This window comes from Triturus cristatus, chromosome 4_1 (genome assembly GCF_964204655.1).
Source record: "Triturus cristatus chromosome 4_1, aTriCri1.1, whole genome shotgun sequence".
Taxonomy (NCBI): Eukaryota; Metazoa; Chordata; class Amphibia; order Caudata; family Salamandridae; genus Triturus; species Triturus cristatus.
This window is the reverse complement of record NC_140585.1, coordinates 1018858636-1018876861: the sequence shown is the minus strand read 5'-3', so window position 1 is coordinate 1018876861 and position 18226 is coordinate 1018858636. Positions and strand designations below refer to the sequence as shown.

The following is an 18226-nucleotide window of genomic DNA, read 5'->3' as shown; positions in this document are numbered from 1 at the left end:
TGACTCAAACTCACTGTCAGCATTTCATCCCCTCAACAGAGTAGAACACATGAACAGATTTTGTTGATCTTCATGAAAAATGTTGATGTCCCGCATCCTCCCCACCTGCATGAAGATGGGACCCTTGTAATGGAATTTGTCTTCAGTGAAACCAATTTTATGGTGTACTGCGCACTTGACCTTACATCCAGTGGAACGGACTAACATGCATGCTTCAGTGTTGGTCTCCCCTCCCATGTGATGAAATGTGAACCATTGACACGCTTGTCGTTACGTTAGTTAAGTGATAATGGATGCGTATTTCCTTAGTTTGGAATTTCCCGGTTAGTGTTGTGATCAACAGCCTATATTCAAGTCAGGAACTCAATCTCTACCTACAAAAGGTTCATCTGAGGGCAGTTTGGTTGGCTTTGAAGACATTTTTCCAAGAAGTGTAGGGAACGTATGTCCATGTATTAAAGGACAACATGACAATGTTCTAAATCAATTAAAGATGAGGTGTGCAAGATCATAGCTGAGAAGCTATGAGAATGATACTATGAGCAGTAGACATTAGAGGTAGTTTGTTAGCACGTCACCTGGTGTCTGAACTTGGTGAGAAACTTGCTGTCTCTAGACTGGGGGTTCATCCTGCAGTATCCTTTACAACGGATTTCCTGGCTAAAATTGCATTGTAATTGCCTTTATATAGCGCTTACTACCCCTGACGAGGCGTCCAAGCACTTTTTCGGCGAGTAGCACGCTACTCCGGAACTCATTACGGATTAGTGTTTAATTAGTATAGTGAAATATGAAAGTAATTTGAGTGGTGGAACGGTTAGTCAGTTATTTGGATTCAGAAGGATAGTGGAGGGATAGAGGGAAAAAGGTTTGCATTTATATAGCGCTTGTTACCCCCTGATGGGGTGTTGAAGCGTTTTTTTGGCAAGTAGCACGATACTCTGGAAATGAGCACAGCACAAAGCTAAATGTGATATTGATAGTTCCAGGTGCTTGACATGCATGAAAAGCTCATTTTGGCATAGTACTTGCCTCTTCCGCATGTAGAAAAACTTCTTACACAATTTAAAGGGCTGGTGTTGCATCCAGTTTTAACATCCTTATTCTGTTTGCCTGGAATTTGAGCTTATATCTGTCTAGATTTTTATTACAAGGAGGTTTTCCTTGCTACAAGGCAATCTGCAAAGGAAGGGAATTCCGACAAGTGGACTGTTCTCACTAGATGCTGTTGTGTTGAATCACTTCATCCATTTCAGATTGCAATGACAGACATCCCTCAGTTTGCAGTTTTGCTCGCATAGAATCGACATAACGTGGGCACAGTGAAGTATTATTTGGGCGCAACTCCTGCATATGTATTTTCACCTAATCATGGTTATTATTTCAATCATTCAGTGGAGGCTAGATTCTTAAAGGGCTGCAGAACAATATTCCACCCGTTTCTCTGGTGGACCTCTACTTGGTACAGTCCTTCCTTGTGTGCCAACCAATTGGTCCCATATTCTGGTCATGAGAAATGTATGACTTTAAAGAAAATGCTTTTAGTAGCCATGGCTTCAGCAAGAAGAGTGCAAAACCAAAAGGGATGATGGACGGAGTGTTGAACAATGCAAGCACTCACCCCCAGTCAACTGATCTGGGTTTAATCCATCATTCTTGGGCTCACTCCGCCTCCCCAGTTCAGACATAGCCATATGCAAATCAGTCTGACCCTGTGCCTCATGGGAACAGTCCAGCCCAAACTGCTAAGCCATGTCTTCCCTGGACCGGAAACAAGCATCCTGGAACTTGTTTCAGCAAGAAGAGTTGCAGTGTGCTGAGAATTGCGTTATTGGTTGAGGGGGGTGAAGCCCTTCTCAATTGGAAACCACAATCCCTGTCAAGCAAACCCCTAAATTAACCTGTGTTCAACCCTCTGGTAGCTTGGCACAAAAAGCTGTCAGGCTTAACTTGGAGGCAATGTGTAAAATATGTATGCAGTGCTTCAAACAGTAACAAGGTGAAAGCACAACACAGGGAAATTTCCATACCTATTTTGAAATATGAGTATATTGTAAAAAATGATTTTTCACCAAAACGACAAAAATCCAATCAATAAAACCTGAGATATGCAAATTTGAGGATGTCAGGTAAGTAAAGCCCCATAAAGCACGAAGCTCCACTTTCTAGTGTTGCGAGACCGGGTGAAAGTTAGAAGTTCAGGCAGACTGTGATGGAGCATGGGCCGGATACAGGGACCAGGTTAGTCTCACTGAAAGATTTACCTTCAAAGTCAAGCACGAACAGTTTAAGTCGTGGAAGGGGTGGTGAGGAGCAGGCTGTAAAGTCTCGGATAGTCAATGCTGTATCGCAAAGGTCCTGTCTGGTGTCGCAGTCGGTTGTGCCTGGAGCTTCACATTGGCGGTCACCTGTTGTGGCGAAGCTGTAGCGTGAAGTGCAAATTGCTCGCTCTTGGGTATGGTTGGCGGTTGTTATCCTGCGAAGAGTTGTGTTCACTGGAACTTCACGTTGGTGAGCGTCAAAACGCAAACGGGCTGATTTGTGAAGAGGCAAAAACTTCAGGAGAGCTCAAATGAAGCCCCACCAAGGGTCCAGGACTGTAGGTGCATCCCTTGGTGTTGGGGTGGTCAGAAACTCACTCCAGCAGAGCTAAGGCACATCCAGGCAGTAGGTCAGCTGGGCAGTTGCAGGGAGCCTTTGGCGCTTATGTAGTTCGGAACTGGAAGTCAGCTGGCTGACCCTTGGAGTCACTTCAGCCGAGGATCAAAGCTGCCGGTCCAGTCTTTTCAGCAAGCAGGGCAGCAGCGTGGCAGTCCTGGCAGAAGAGCGGCACAGTATTGCTTCTTTTGTAGTATCCACAGGTCCAGAAGTGTACTGACTACTTGGATCTGAGGGTCCATTATTTATATCTGGTACCGCCTTTTAGTATGAGTAGTTTCTAGAGAATTCCCTTTCAAGTCCTTGAATTTTCCTGCCTCCCCAGCTCTGGTTCCATGCTGGCTGCATGAATAATGTAGTGGTGACAAGTCCTTTGTGTGAAGACAGGGCACAGCCTTTTCAGTTGCAAGTGGGGCTGTACCAACTGCCACCGCCCCCCCCCCCCCCCTCCTGCCAGTTGATGGCCTATCCAAGCACATGTAATTCCTCTATTGTGTGGGGAATAAACAAAATCTAACTGAACTATACCCAATCATGTGACCTAAGAACAGGCTGCAGGCACCAAATAGGCAGAAAAAATGACGACTTTCTAAAACTGGCATTTTCAAAATTGTAACTTATAATCCGACTACCATTAAAGAGGATTTTTAATTACAATTTCTCAGATTCCAAAAATGAAATGCTTACCTGTTCCCAATCAAATTTTAGCACTTAATAAATGTAACGAGGCTCTCCAATGTTATCATATGGGAGAGGTAGGCCTTGCAGTAGTGAAACATTTCACTACCATCATGTAAAACTTAAAAAGTTCATGTCATACATTGTAAATACATTGAACCTTGCCTTATGGGCTGTTTAGGGCCTATTCTAGGGGTGACTTGCATGTATTAACAAGCATTTGCAATGCAATAGGTCTTGCATTAGGAAAGTTTGAGCTATTGGTATTGTGAATGCCAAATTTTGTATTTGTGTTGGTTTTGAAAATAGCTAAATGAATATCTTTCTCATTTACAATTCCAATAGTTGTAACTTTCGCAAATGTGACACCTATAGCATTTGTAAGGCAATATGTGTTGTATTTATGTGACTTAGATGTATTGATATTACAAAATAACAATGATACTTAAAGTTATTGTAATTTATAATGGCAATAGCTTAAACTTTTGTAAATAACTTTTGTGAAGATTGTTTAGTGTATTTTATTGTGACGAAAATCCAAGAACAGAAGTGAAATATTAACATCTTTTTGTGACATTTGTAATAAAGCTTGAAACATTGAGAGAACATATTTGAACCAGTTGTTGAATGGTTGCACAGATTGATGCTGTGGTGGCGCTGAGTGATGTTGTGGTGGCGACGAGTGATGCTGTGGCAGCGCATAGTAATGTTGTTGTGCCCCTGAGTGATGCTGTGGTGATGCTGAGTGATGCTGTGGTGATGCTGAGTGATGCTGTGGTGATGCGATAGAGGGAGGGGGATAGAGGGAGGGAGGGTGATGGAGGGAGGGGGATAGAGGGAGGGAGGGGGATAGAGGGAGGTAGGGGGATAGATAGATTTTTGTGTGATGGATAAGTATTGAGTGATGGTGATAGATAGCTAGAGGGCGATAGAGCATTGGCGATAGATAGATAGCTAGATAGATGTATGGTCTGTGTGAGAGGGGGGCAGCGTTTTGTGGTCTGTGTGAGAGGGGGGGCATTGTGAACTTTGTTCATTTGTTAACTAAAGTTATACAATAATTCTAATTTAAGCACAAAACACCTAGCACCAATAGACATTAACCGACGAAAAAACCAAAAATCTACTGATGCGTTTTAGAAAGTGTGTGTGGTCTGTGTGCGAGGGGCCAGTGTATGTGAAGGACCAGTTGCAGGCGACTTGCGAGGGCAGACCTCAAGTCACACAGGCGCAACAGAATAAAAGTGCTGTTAGTGGAGAGAGTGATCTTCAGAATGTAAGCAGGAAAGCAAAGCATGAAAGTCATACAAAAGCATACGTGTCTGGGTGCGTAAAGTAAAATAATGAAACCCATTCAAAAGTAAATAAATATAAGCGATGAATGCAAAGCAGAGAGGCAGGAGGTCAAGTAGTAAGTCACACAGAGCCGTGATTCCGGAAAAGTTGCGAGAAAGAGAAGGCGGGGCGGAACTACACGGAAGGGGAGAGACGCGTGGGCGGAGAGGAGCCTGTGACAACGCGCTGCGGAGATCAAAGAAAAGGTTTGTGACCATATGGAGAGTGAGGGGGTGTGCAGCCTGGTGAGCTGAATGCTTGTGGCAACAGAGGGAGCACGGCGCGCGTGCCACAACATTTCAGACCGCAACGTCCATGTGAACTTTGTTCATTTGATAAAGTTAATCAATAATTCTAATTTAAGCACAAAACACCTAGCACCAATAGACATTAACGGACGAAAAAAAACCAAAATCTACTGATGTGTTTTAGAAACGCTTTGATCCTGTAACGTTTGTGTTTTTGTTAAAATTTAGAAAAGGCACCTACTGACATCGTACGAACTAGGGGGCAGTGTGTAAGAGGGCAGTGTGTGAGGGGGAATAGTATGAGGGCACAGTGTGTGTAAGGGTGCGGGCTGTGTGTGCGGGGTGCAAGGGTGCAGTGTGTGTGACCGAAAGTACTGTGTGTGAGAGTAGTGTATGTGGGGGTAGTGTGTTATGGGGTCAGTGTGTGAGGACGTGTCATTGTGTGTGGTTTGTGAGAGGGGGCAGTGTGTGTAGTCTGTGTGTGAGGGGGGGCAGTGTGTGAGGGGGGGCAGTGTGTGAGGGGGGGCAGTGTGTGAGGGGGCAGTGTGTGAGGTCTGTGTGAGGGGGCAGTGTGTGTGGTCTGTGGGGGCAGTGTGTGTAGTCTGTGTGAGGGGGGCAGTGTGTGTAGTCTGTGTGAGGGGGGCAGTGTGTGTAGTCTGTGTGAGGGGGCAGTGTGTGTGGTCTGTGTGAGGGGGGCAGTGTGTGTGGTCTGTGTGAGAGGGGTGCAGTGTTGGTTAGTGACTTGTGAGTAAACTGTATTTCTATTTTCTTTAAAGGCTGTATTAGTATTGAAAAAAAATACACAATCTGACAGTGGCTCACGTAAATGACTGCAGTGCCTTGGAAGTAAACTGTGTTATTTATTTGAGATGGTGCAGAGTGTGAGGGGGCTAATGTGTGTAGGGCAGTGTGTGAGTTGGCATTTTGTGGGGTCTAATGTGTGTAGGGTAGTGTGTGAGGTGGCTGTTTGGGGGGGGTCTAATGTGTGTAGGGCATTGTGTGAGGCAAAACAGAATAAAAGGATGCAAGTGCTGTTTGTAGAGAGAGTGACTTTTTGTTTGTTTTGCATGAGAATGTAAGCAGGAAACTCAGACAAAAGCATGTGTTTGGATGCGTAAAGCAGAACACAGGCTGCAAACTATTGAAGACGAGGGCAGACAGCAAAACACAGAGGCGCGAGACGCTGTTTGTGGAGAGTGATTTTTTTTTTTTTCGCATAAGAATGTAAGAAGGAAAGGAAACAATGAACGTATTTGGGTGCGTAAAGTTAAATAAAAAAATAACATTCAAAGTAAATAAATATAATAGACGCATGCAAAACTCATAGGCACAAGGTCAAGTAGTCAGTCGCACAAAGCCGAAAATCAGAAAAAGATGCGAGAAAGAAAAGGCGGAGGGGAACTACATGGAAGAGGAGAGACGCGTGGGCGATTAAAACAAAAAAAAACATTAAGTAAATAAATGTAATAGACGCATGCTAAACTCATAGGCACAAGGTCAAGTAGTCAGTCACACAAAGCCCCCAAAAAAAAGTACGAGAAAGAAGGCGGGGCGGAACTACACGGAAGGGGAGAGACGCGTGGGCGGAGAGGAGCCTGTGAGAACGCGCGGCAGAGATCAAAGAAAAGGCGTGAGACCATATGGAGAGTGAGGGGGTGTGCAGCCTGGTGAGCTGAATGCGTGTGGCAACAGAGGAAGAGAGCGGTGCGCACACACCAAGTGTCTGGTAGAAAATGGAAGCTGTAAAGAATGCGCGTGGTTGTGGCAGTTGTTGACAATGCGCGTGATTGTGTTCACATGAACTGTACGCGATCCGCAGCTAGGTAGACTTTTCGGACTGCTTACTATAATCTCGCCTGTCCATCCCTGCGGGATAGAATAGGCGAGACCTAAAAAGGAAGGTTTGATGTTGGCAAAAGGTTTATTTTGCCAGGTCGAAATGGCAGTTTAAAACTGAACATGCAGGCTGCAATGGCAGGCTTGAGACCTGTTTAAAAGATTACTTAATTGGGTGGCACAATCAGTGTTGTAGGCACACTAGTAGTATTTAATTTACTATGCCTGCGTAAATGTTGGGCCACTTTTCTAGGGACTTACAAGCAAATTAAATGTGCCAATTGGGTGTACACTAATTATACCATGTTTAAAGGAGAGGAGGGTGACGGCAAAAAGTTTGAGTGACCCTTCAGGAAGGCCCAAGTCCAACAAAGAGAAGTCTTTGGCTTCACCATTTACTGTGGTCCTTAAACACAGAGTGACACTATGCTATCCTTTTTGTTTATAGTAATTTCCAATAACCTCTTTTTTTGGTGATACTTTTACCAACATTATTTTCTTTTTCTCAAACCTAAATGGGCGAGAAGATGCCTACAAAGGCCCTTTACTATATTCCCAGAACAAAGGTTTCAAGATTAGAAGAGGACCTTGTGTAGACTATGAAGAACCCAAACTTGGTATGCCAAGTACAGAATAGACTGTTTCCAGGCAATTAAGAAGCCTACAGGGGGCCTTCGAGCATATTCTTTTAGGAGGAGAGCTTTCACGAAGACTCACCCTTGAAACGTGCATTTTCACAGGGTGCCTAAAATAAGAATAGCAATTAATGTTATCAGTGTTTTCATGCATGTTCTATTACAACTTATCTATCTTCAGGAACTTTATTCCTTATCTCTATGGAACACAAACACATGTTTGCCTTATTCACTCCTGGTAAGAAGAATTCTATCAGTTGCATATTCCAGATGATCTAAGGCTAATTCTCAAATAGTATCCTTTCCCTTTTCAGATCAGTTCTTTGGTTACACTTCAACTTTTAACCTCTGTTGGCCATGATGATCAGCTTGATGGAGCAAAATATAAGTGCACAGTATCTCTTGACTTTATTAGAGCTATTGCAAGGTAAGTTTTCTCAATATGTTTTTATGTAAACTCCAAAGATTGTATGTGCTTACAACTAAAGAGAATATAACTTGGGGAAATAGGAAATTGGCTTCTGTACCTGCTTCAAACTTGTCTGTTTAAAAATAATCGTAAAAGGTAAACATTGACTTAGTGTAAAAAAAAAAAAGTTGTTGTATAAATTAGGTTGTGGGTCTAATTGGAAGAACTTGTGAAAGTGCCCTGTGAAAGCCTACAGAATAAAATAAAACATTAGGAATATTGCAGGGGGTGTGTATGGGGGCGTATTACCTTCTTTGCTTCCATTATTTAATTTTATTTGCAAGGATATATTGTACTTGTGTGGATGTTCTGGGCAACTGAAGTCTGAAACTGGGTAGAATGAAGAGAGAAAGCTATGGTGGAATTTGAACCAAACATTAAGATCACCATTCCAAATTTCAAAGAAGCAAAATACTAGACCCACTTTTAGTCATCAATGGTTTTTGGACCACTTTTTCCTGGTATTTACTTTTATCCTTATGCCAACGGTACTGGCTTGCGAGGCATTGCTATTTAATGCATGCTTTATTTTATCAACCCAGGATAGTACTACTCCTTAATCGCATGAATGCAGTGTTTTTCACATCTCCTACTATGAAGATGCAGACACGTTTCCTCCCATACATGCTTCTGTACTCATTAAATTTCCCTTTTCCACAACCCCTACAGGCACAGGAGTGACTGTAACGTGCTTCTATCCCCCTCAGTAATTCGTTACATCTCATGCAAGGTGGCTGACCAGATCATCCATTGTTGGTTTATCCTCTTATTGTGCCAAGTTTATGGTTCAGGATTCACCTATGTGGTGTGATCTGCCCAGCTATTATGAGAGAAGCACTGTCTGTCTCGAGCACAGTTTAAAGGTTAAATGACTTGTGTGGAGGATGTGTTATATAAATAAGAGGTTCCTAGGTATTGCAAGGACCTTGCAAACCACACAGGACATTGAACGTCCTGGGGATGCAACCATTTTAGGGATGCGTCGGTGGTGAGTTCATTCTCACCCCAGGTGCACCACTGACCTCTTCCCTCTCTACTATATGGAATCCTGTCCTTCCCTCTTTACAGTCTAGGTTTTGACAGTTCACACATTCTGTTTTTTAATGTTCCTTTGAATGAGGCTAAAAATCTTGATTGTGGGCCAGGACTCCTCTCTTTACAGTCCATCCTTCCAGGCATATGGCATTTTAAAAGTGTAGTTTTAACCTAACATCCAGATCTCCACTTACACATGAGCACTGGTGGATGACTCCCACCTCTGAAAGTATTGGCATTGAGATGCTTGCCCCAAAAGTGTGATGATGGGAGGGATCTTTGTGTTTTGCGCAATCCCATTTTCAGCAGTAACTGCCCCATTGTCACAAAGCACTGTTACCTGGATTTCTGAATATTGAAATTGGACAAGTTTTTTTTTTTGGCGTCCAAAGATTATCAATTTTCTGTGGATAGGAGTCAAAGCTGAGTTATTTTTTTCTTTTTTGATGTTTGAAAACGTGTTAGTATTTTATAACCTTTTTGGGTCAATTCTCGTTGCCTAGGTTCAAACCTACTTAGGTGCCTCCATTTTGCACATAAGGCTCTAAATTAGTTTCCAAGGGGTACTTGTTACATATGTTTTTTACTGCTGGGCCCCCAAGTTGAGGATGGCGTTTTTGTGATTTGATCATGCTCCTGTATATCATGACTTAATAATGAAATTGTCAACAGTTGACTCGTCGCATACAATCAACGTTATCATTAGCAAACATCACTGTTATAATTATTCGCAGCTCATTACCATTTAATTTGGGGTTCCAAACAACTGCTCTAAGCATATTTGTCCTGAAGACTCTCATTTATTAATTATCTGTGAGACCGAAACGTTGATGTGTTTCCGCCTCGCAAACTAGCATCTAGTGAAACAGACTGATAAATGCAGGAGATCAGCTCATACATGTCCCTCTTTTCCAGTGAACAAATTCAAGTGCCTATTTTACGTCTAATGTGCTGCATGCTAGACAGACACAGATATGTCTGGATAATTTAAGAATAATTTGCTGAAGTGACTCGATGTGTTTGTTTAATCTTGGAAGTAAATATTTTCTCTATGTATCCCTTCTGGAAAAATTAATTCTGTGCTGTAGTAAACTGTTTTCTGTGGATTGATTTCTGATTGCGTGGCTGGTATGAATGTGTAGTTGACACAATTGATGAGTTAAAAAAACAAGCGGTTTGGAAGTTCTGATTTTTCCTTACAGAATTCATGCCCAAGCTCTCAATGGGTAATTGGGTTGCCCTTATATGTTTGTATAAAATTGTTTAAGACCACCTCTCGGCCCCAAAATTTGCTACTATTATGGTTTTGGTTTGATCATAATTTTCATATTTTATTTTTGTAAATAAACCTATGTGTTTAAAGATATGTCTGCTTGTAAAGCGACCTTTACTGGATGTTACTACTCAATGTGCTGTACAATATTTGAATTACAAAACCTTTTTGTCTCAGACTAAACTACTCAACCACGCTACCACTCAGAGTCCCAAATAGAAACAATTGACACTGAGTGAGAAGGGTACTGATACTCCAGACTCTGGAATACGATTTGTAAATGGAACCCCTGCTCAAGCCGCAACTGCAATTCTTGTCAAGGGGAAATGCAAGTGAACCCCAGATTGACCTGTGCTCAACCATTTGGTAGCTTGGTACAAAAGCAGTCCGGCTTAACTTGGAGGCAATGTGTAAAGTATTTACAAAGCACATAAATAACAAAAAGCAAAAACAGGATACAAGGGAAATCCAACACCAATTTAAAAAATAAAGTAAAATGTAATAAATTAGTTGACACTAATGACAAAAAATACTATCAGTAGAACAGGAGATACGCAATTTTAAAGATTTTAGGTAAAAATAGTGCTCACAGGCACAAAGCACCACCTGTGGTTATCTGGTCATACTGGTCACAAGTTCAGGCCAACCGCAATGGAGAACAGGCTATATACTGAGACCAAGTTATGCCCTCTGAACAAAGCATCTTAAAGACTGTGTCATGGCTCTGTCTGCACGGCCTACAGCACGCTTAAGTTGTCAGTGTTATTGTTCTTGCACAATACATACACACAGACGAACCGCACGCTGCACGTCTTCTTGTTGGGTTTGTAATCTGGGTAACTGGTTTGACAGTTGGTCTGGGGATTCCTTTGGGGGAAATACAAGATACTCTGGCACGATGCATTATACAATGTGGATTCATATAGCCAGGAATTACATATTGCATGAACTTAGAATTCTCTCGTAAGATTCTACATGAATGTCCTTATAGATCTTGCTGAAATTGACAACTGTTCAGCAAACTAGATTCTGAAATCCAAAGAGTGTGCAACAAAATCCCATGTTCAAAGCACTGGCTCTGTTTCAAATCCGATAAGTCTCAAGTTGTCCTTTTTGCATAGTCCCGATTTCCTGGTTTATTCTTACCCTGATACTGCATTCATGTTCACTGTGATGAGCTTTGTTGCGTGCAATTTTCTGTGCTCCATATCAGTTGGCAGAAGGATGCTGTAGAAACTTCCTTAATGAACATTGTCTATGAAGAAAGAACGTTACGGTTAGTCAGTTTGCCACTTCAGCCATGTGCCTGGGAAGAAAACAGTTATTATCAAGAAAAAACGGTTAAGTACGTTACATGTGAAAGGGCTTTTGTTCCACGTGTAACAGCCAATAGCACGTGCAGGTCCAGTATAAACTATCATGCGCATCCTACAAGCTTTATTGAGGCACAGCTTTTTAATTAGCCCATCTCTTCGTGAAGCACTTGACTTCGTCGTTCATCCACCTACTTGAAATCCTGTCCCCTCCTAGTCCACGCATTCTTCTGGACTCTTCTGCCGCGTGTGCTCACGCCTAGAGCATTTTTCCAGACATCTCTCTAGCAACATTTCATCACTCCAAATCCCGAAGAAAGCAAAAGCACAACCTACGTTAATTGAGGTATTTTCTTGCTCGACAATTGTCAGCCGTCCCAATTCCTATCGACCCATGGTAATGTAGACTTTACATTTGTTTATGCGTTTGAGGGAAATAGAACTTTTAAAAGGCTCAAACTTCGCATTTGGAAACTAGCACTTAATTGTTTTTTGGATCTATGCTCGTTGTGATATAGACATTTGGAACTCTAGTTCGTCTCAAAGCAGGAAGTCGGAACTGTGCAAAAAGGACAATTTGAGAGTCATGAGATTGGAAACTGTTCCCGTGCTTTGAACATGGGATTTTGTTGAGCGACCTGTGGATTTCTTAGTCTCTCCAATCTAATTTGCTTAACAGTTGTCAATTTCAGCAAGACCTTTAAGGACATTCAATTTAGAATCTTGTGAGAAGGTTATGTAATTCCTAGATATATGAATCCACATTGTATAATGCATCGTGCCAGAGCACCTTGTATTTCCCCCAAAAGAATCTCCAGACCAAAGAATCTCCAGACCAACTGTCAATCAGGCTACCCAGATGCACAACCTAAAAAGAAGACCTGCAGCATGCGGTTTGTCGGTCTCCTTCCCTTTGAGCACTTTTGTGGGGCAGGGTGTTTCCTATGCCATTGATACCAACGTTAGTCCTCAGAGGGGGTTGGGTCCAATTGTCACCCATCATAACCTGGATTTCAGGAGAGTGGCCTTGTGACAGCCCTATTTCGGAGCAATGAGAGGTCCCATTTTGAGGATTCACTGCGCTGCGGTGATTCCGAGATGCAAGGTCTTACCTCGGGGATGTGTCGCTCAGCGACGGTTCTGAGAAGCTATGACACTGTGAGGTAATGCATTGAGAATGCATTGCGCAGCGGGAGTTCTGAGGAGCTGCAAGGTCCTGCTTTGGGGCTGTGTTGCACAGTGGCGGTTCTGATGCAGAGCTGCGAGGTGATGCGTCCTGCTGCGTCATTTCTGCTAGTACCACAGCTGGGTTGGTAGAGCACCTTCCTGCCCACTTCTAAGGGTCCAGGACAGGGGTGGCACCACTAGGAGAGTTATGTCTCGCAGCAGGCAGAGCACATGTATAGAGTTCAGGGTGGTTGGAGCCTTTCCTGTTCCTGAGGCTCTGATCAGGATGCCAGTTAACTAGCCCTTGGAGTCAATCCGGTGGTCCTGGGTTCAAGATGCATGTTCAGTCATTCTCACTCAGGCAGCATGGTAGCAGTTCTTCTTGTAGCAGAGTGGCACAGCAGTCCTGAGTCTTCCACAGGACCAGATGTGTACTGACGAGTTGGATCTGAGGGTCCATTATTTATACCTGTTGCACATTTTGAAGTGGGAGAAGCTTCTAGAGGTGTTTTGAGTTTCCTGCCTCCCTGCCATGGCCCCAGCCCTTTGTGAGTTTGAGGCAGAGTCCTTGTGGTGTGCAAATGTGGTAGGTGACTGCTCCGCCACCCTATCAAGTCAGAGTTGGCCCACCCTGCCAACACCTATTTCCCCTTTGTCTCTGTGTGGCAGTGATACACAAAGACCAGCTGCCTGCTACACTTAGACATGTGACCCAGGATGCAGGCATCAAATGGTTGGAACAAGAAAATGCTAACTTTCTAAAAGTGACATTTTCAGGATTGTGACTTTAAATCCGACCTTACCACTAAAGAGGGTTTTTTAATTACAAATATTTAGTCAAAAAACGAAACAGTCTTACCTGCTATCAATTAAAAGTTATCACTTATTAAATGTAATTAGGTAACCCAATGTTGTGCTATAAGAGGTAGGCCTTGCCGTAGTGGAAAACTAATTCAAGAGATTTTCACTACCAAGATGTGTAAAAGTTGAAAGTACATGCCCAGCTATTTTAACTACAATGCGTACTCCCCTATGGGTTGTAGGACTTACCCTAGGGTTGCTTTGTATGTATTAAAAAATGTTTAGGCCTGGAAAAAGGTTTATTTTACCAGGTCGAAATGGCAGGCTAAAACTGTGCACATAGGCTGCAATGGTAGGCCTGAGACATGTTTAACAAGCTATGTAAGTGAGTGGCATAATGAGTGCTGTAGACCCACTAGTCGCATTACATTTATCGTCCCTGGGTACATGTAGTACCACTTGACTAGGAACTTGCAGGTAAATTAAATGTGCCAATTGGGTGTAAGCCAATTTCGCCATGTTTAAAGGAGAGCGCACAAGCACTTTGCGCACTTTACCACTGCTAGCCAGTGTGCGCACTTTACCACTGCTAGCCAGTGCGCAGAGTCCTAAAAGCCAACAAAACTGGGTCCAGAAAGCAAGAGTGTGGAGGCAAAGTGTGGCAATGACCCTACATTGAGGGCCAAGTCCAACACCACCTGATCACTATCCAAATGCCACTGACTGTCCCACAACAATGAAAAACAACTGATATCCTTGCACAAGTATAATGGGCGTCTCACTTTTCACTTGTTATATGATCAATATGACGCAAATCTGGGTGCCCAACATTGAATCCGCTCCACCGTTAAGATATACATAAAATATAATTGTCTTATTTAAAATGTTAGTACATTTTGGAAATGTGAGGCTGGTAATAGCTCTGTTAGACATCCTGCCCAAAAATCGAACTTGGCTACTCGAGGACCAGATGTCATAACAGATTGTGTACGTTTCGATTTCATTCGTAAATGTGTTGTGTTGTGACATGTTCTGTTATCCAAACAACAAATTCCGATCAACTTATCCGGTCTGTAATATTTCAAAATGTACATCTGTGCCAACTTAAGAAGGGAATTAGATGTCTGATTTGAGCACAGATTTACTCAATCAGCTACTTGAGAAGATGTCTTCCCCACACTTTTTTTTTTATATATTCAAGGGTTCTGTTGAAAGTTTGACTGTTTTGGAGGAGGGTTCGAATGTCATGTGCCAATATTTGATAAATTTGGCTGTCACATAAGCGTTCTACTAGGCTTCATTGATTACCAGTCTAGAACAAGGCATTCTTGAAAATGTGTTATAGGATGTCCCACAAACAGACCCAAACACGAATTGATGTCAATGGTGAATACCCTTATTTCAGCCGCCAACAGGAATTCAGCTCCAACGGCTTTTTGGAATGTCCCAAAGCTCACTTCACTGGAGGGGAGACGGGCGATTTGTGATGCAGACCCCTAGGTTTGGAATAACTTCTCTAGAAGGCCATGTAGGCCATGCTAACCCAATGTAGGAAATATCTAAAAATGTACCTGTTTAATCTACAACTTTACTCTTCTATTATGCTCTATTTTCCCTGTGCTTGATGTTTATTTCTCTTGTGCTTGATGCTGATTTCGGCCATTTTATGGAGCAGTGCCTTTTAAATAGAAGAAATGGAATGAAATGAAAATTCACATCTTCGTAAACTTGTCTTTTAAATTCTATTTGGCGCACATTGGTAGAAAAGAATACTCTCAATGTAAATCATAGCAAAATAAGGAATTGTGCAGCTCAGATGCGCCAGATTGCTCATGCCGCCAGCTTTAGACTGGAGTTTTTTTTTGTTTGCTATAGTTGCCCAACTGTCTAATGCTATTTATAGTGCATGTGCGCTTTTCTTTCTGTTTGGTCTTCGTGATTCACTTTCTGGCATATGCATGTGTAGGAGTTTGAAACCTGGAAGACTTTGCAAACTCATTGCCTTCCTCCTTTTATTTTAGGACCGTGAACTTCGACATCATTAAGTACCTGTATGATTTCTTGTGAAGGCCATTCCGAAGCTGTGAGGACAGCGGGACATTGAATCGGCAAAGCTGTGTGTATCCGTCGACGTGGATGTTCAGGCACCACACCGCTGACACTCGACTGTTACCAAACAGGTGCTTGCCCAGCATGCCATCCGATGCCAGTGCTCGGGTTGGTCTGGGTGGATCTGAGCATCCTTTCCAAGGATCCCGGAGCACGTGGATGCGATGCGTTAATTCTGAAGAGCGGGGTCCGAGTACAATCTGTTCCCCTCTTGATGTTATCCTGCACTGGAGTAGGCTGGACCCCATACACTTGGGAGTTTGTTCGATGAACTGTCCCCTGCGTTATGAACATGCCGGCAGCGCGCCTTTGATTGGCCGGTCCCTACTCTGATGCTCTACAGGACTCCCAGCATTTGCTGCCAGTGGCTTCTCGTAAAATGACACTTGGAGAAGATTGCCGTATCAGAACATGTGAAACAAAAAAGCATACTTAAAACATGCCCGGATGTACTGATGTGTGCATCGGAACTTTGGGGATGTGTAGTGATATAACTATCTGCATATTCAAGCATCTATTAGCCATGTGTAATAAATTACTTTCCTGCGCTGATGTGTGCCAAAGTCCCCCCTTTCTATAGCAGCACAATGAATAACTGACCCTGCTTTTTCCCAATTAACGAATACTTGTTTTTATCAAACTGTCCAAAATAAGCAACCTATTTTCGCTTTGATTTACAGGTGTATAGTATTTTGCGTATACCATTTTAAACATGGAACATGACATGAAGAGCATTGAGACCAAGGAAACAAACATTTGGCAAAGGTTCACAGATCCAGGACTACCAAGAAATTTCATAGTTTGCAATATTTTAGAGTTTTTATAATGAACGTTTGGTAGTATTTTAAAAATTGTTGTATAGTAGCTCACAGTATTAAGTTGTAGCGTTCACTTCTGTGTGCTTCTTGTAGACACTTGTAGGTGAACCGAGGCACAAGGAGTGCAGTTAACACGGTGTGAAGAAATGGGGGATATTGTATGGTGTGATTGTGCCACCTCAATGTGTAATACACTTACCAATCCCTTTAGGACCCTTACGTTTTGTCTGTCAAATCCTTAGCTCAACCCTGGTAGCTGTGGCTCTGAGCAGCAAGGCTTACACAGAGGACCAAGTGTAGAGCATTTAAACAGCACAAAAACAATTGCAGAAGGAATCAATGCAACGCTCAAATCCGACACCAAATTGGAGCGTAATTTGTAGAAAGAGGTTGGTACCATGGCTCTCGTCAGGAGGCCACCGCAGCTTGCACCACGCATTGCCCCTGAAAGTGATGCCAGTGACAGTACAAACACAACTAATAACCATCACACTCCTAGAAGTGTAACGCTTCAGACTATTCCAGGACCCCTAAGCTACAAGAATGGTTTGGGCTGCAGGTAATAATCATTTTTAATGTATATTGAATTAATAATTGACTGTTGTGGTAACCTCAGACAGCGCCACCCTGTGGCAGACTATCACAAGTGCTGGTGTTGACAATTAAGTGCCAATGCCAAGCACCGGAAACCACCAGCTCAAATTAAGCATGGCACCAATTTATAACAAACTATTTTTATAAGTATTTAGACACTAAAACAAAAGAACCACTGGACGGCTCTGGAGATATGCATTTTACAAGCAGTGATCAAGCCATTTCCCTCAACTGCGAACAAGCCTTGACAAAGTCAATAAATGGAACACATAGAAACTTTTTGAGAGAACACTTATGAAAGTGTCAATGCGACCAGTTAGCAGTACTTAAATTGCTTCTTGAAGATGGCAAAATCAATAACAGAATAACCAGGTTTCAAGCAGTTTCTTAAAAATGGCTAGCTCGGTCAGAGTTCCTGCATATCTCCCTTTCCCCACAGCTGGCTCGTTCACTCTCCACCAGGGAAATGGCTGCCCCTCACCCCCTTAAAACCAAGAGACCCCGCGCCCTATCTAACCGGAAACTCCCATCAAGGGATGTTCCCCCTCCACATCATCCCCTTTCCTGGGACGTGACTACCTCCACACGATTGAACAACTCCCCTCCTCCTCTACAGGAGCTCTGACCCTCGTTCAAATACTGCGTCTAAGCTCAAGGAAATAAACCGTGAAATCCTAAAAGTCAAATCTGAAATACAAAAACTCATTAACATTACCTCAGAACTAGCCGACAACCTCTCCGACAACAAGAACTCACAGGAGATCCTGCCTAAGTTCCACCAGGCTACCTAGTGACCTCTGGCAGAAACCTCCAGACCAGAACTGGAATACCACTCCCTATCCTAATGCCCCTAATAGGCCCTCCAGAGCCATAAATCACCTTTCAGAACCAGATATTCTCGCACTCCTCCGCGCTTACAACTCCTCTCAGGCCCCTCTGGAAACTCACAATCCGCTTCTCTAAATGCTCCTGGAGCGACTAATCCCAAGCAGAGCCACACAGAGGCTATACAAAGCATCACATCTAACCCCTATAGAGCTCCCAGACTCCACGTCAATGACGTTAGCATTAATAACCTCCTGCAGATCCCCATAACACAGCCCTATTTGACTGACCACAAATCACACCTGAAATGCATGTTGCTTACCTGTAGATCAGCGGTAAAACATGCCACAGATCTTGCCTTGATCAGGAACTTGGCCTCCTTATCCTCACCAAAACTTGGCTTACCGACTCCTCAGGTCCCATCCTTGACAT

At 43.0% G+C, this 18226-nt stretch overlaps 1 protein-coding gene across 4 annotated transcripts in view; it reads left to right on the top strand.

Moving 5' to 3' along the window:
* ORC5 (origin recognition complex subunit 5) overlaps positions 1 to 16109 on the top strand; it is a 287421-nt gene extending 271312 nt beyond the window's left edge. For all 4 annotated transcript variants that reach the window (XM_085653960.1, XM_085653959.1, XM_085653956.1 and 1 more), the window contains 2 exons: positions 7705 to 7817; positions 15470 to 16109. In XM_085653960.1, the coding sequence (XP_085510086.1) occupies positions 7705 to 7817; positions 15470 to 15515 (159 nt within the window). In that variant the 3' untranslated portion in view covers positions 15516 to 16109. The remainder of the gene's footprint in view (positions 1 to 7704; positions 7818 to 15469) is intronic.
* The last annotated feature ends 2117 nt before the right edge of the window (positions 16110 to 18226 follow it).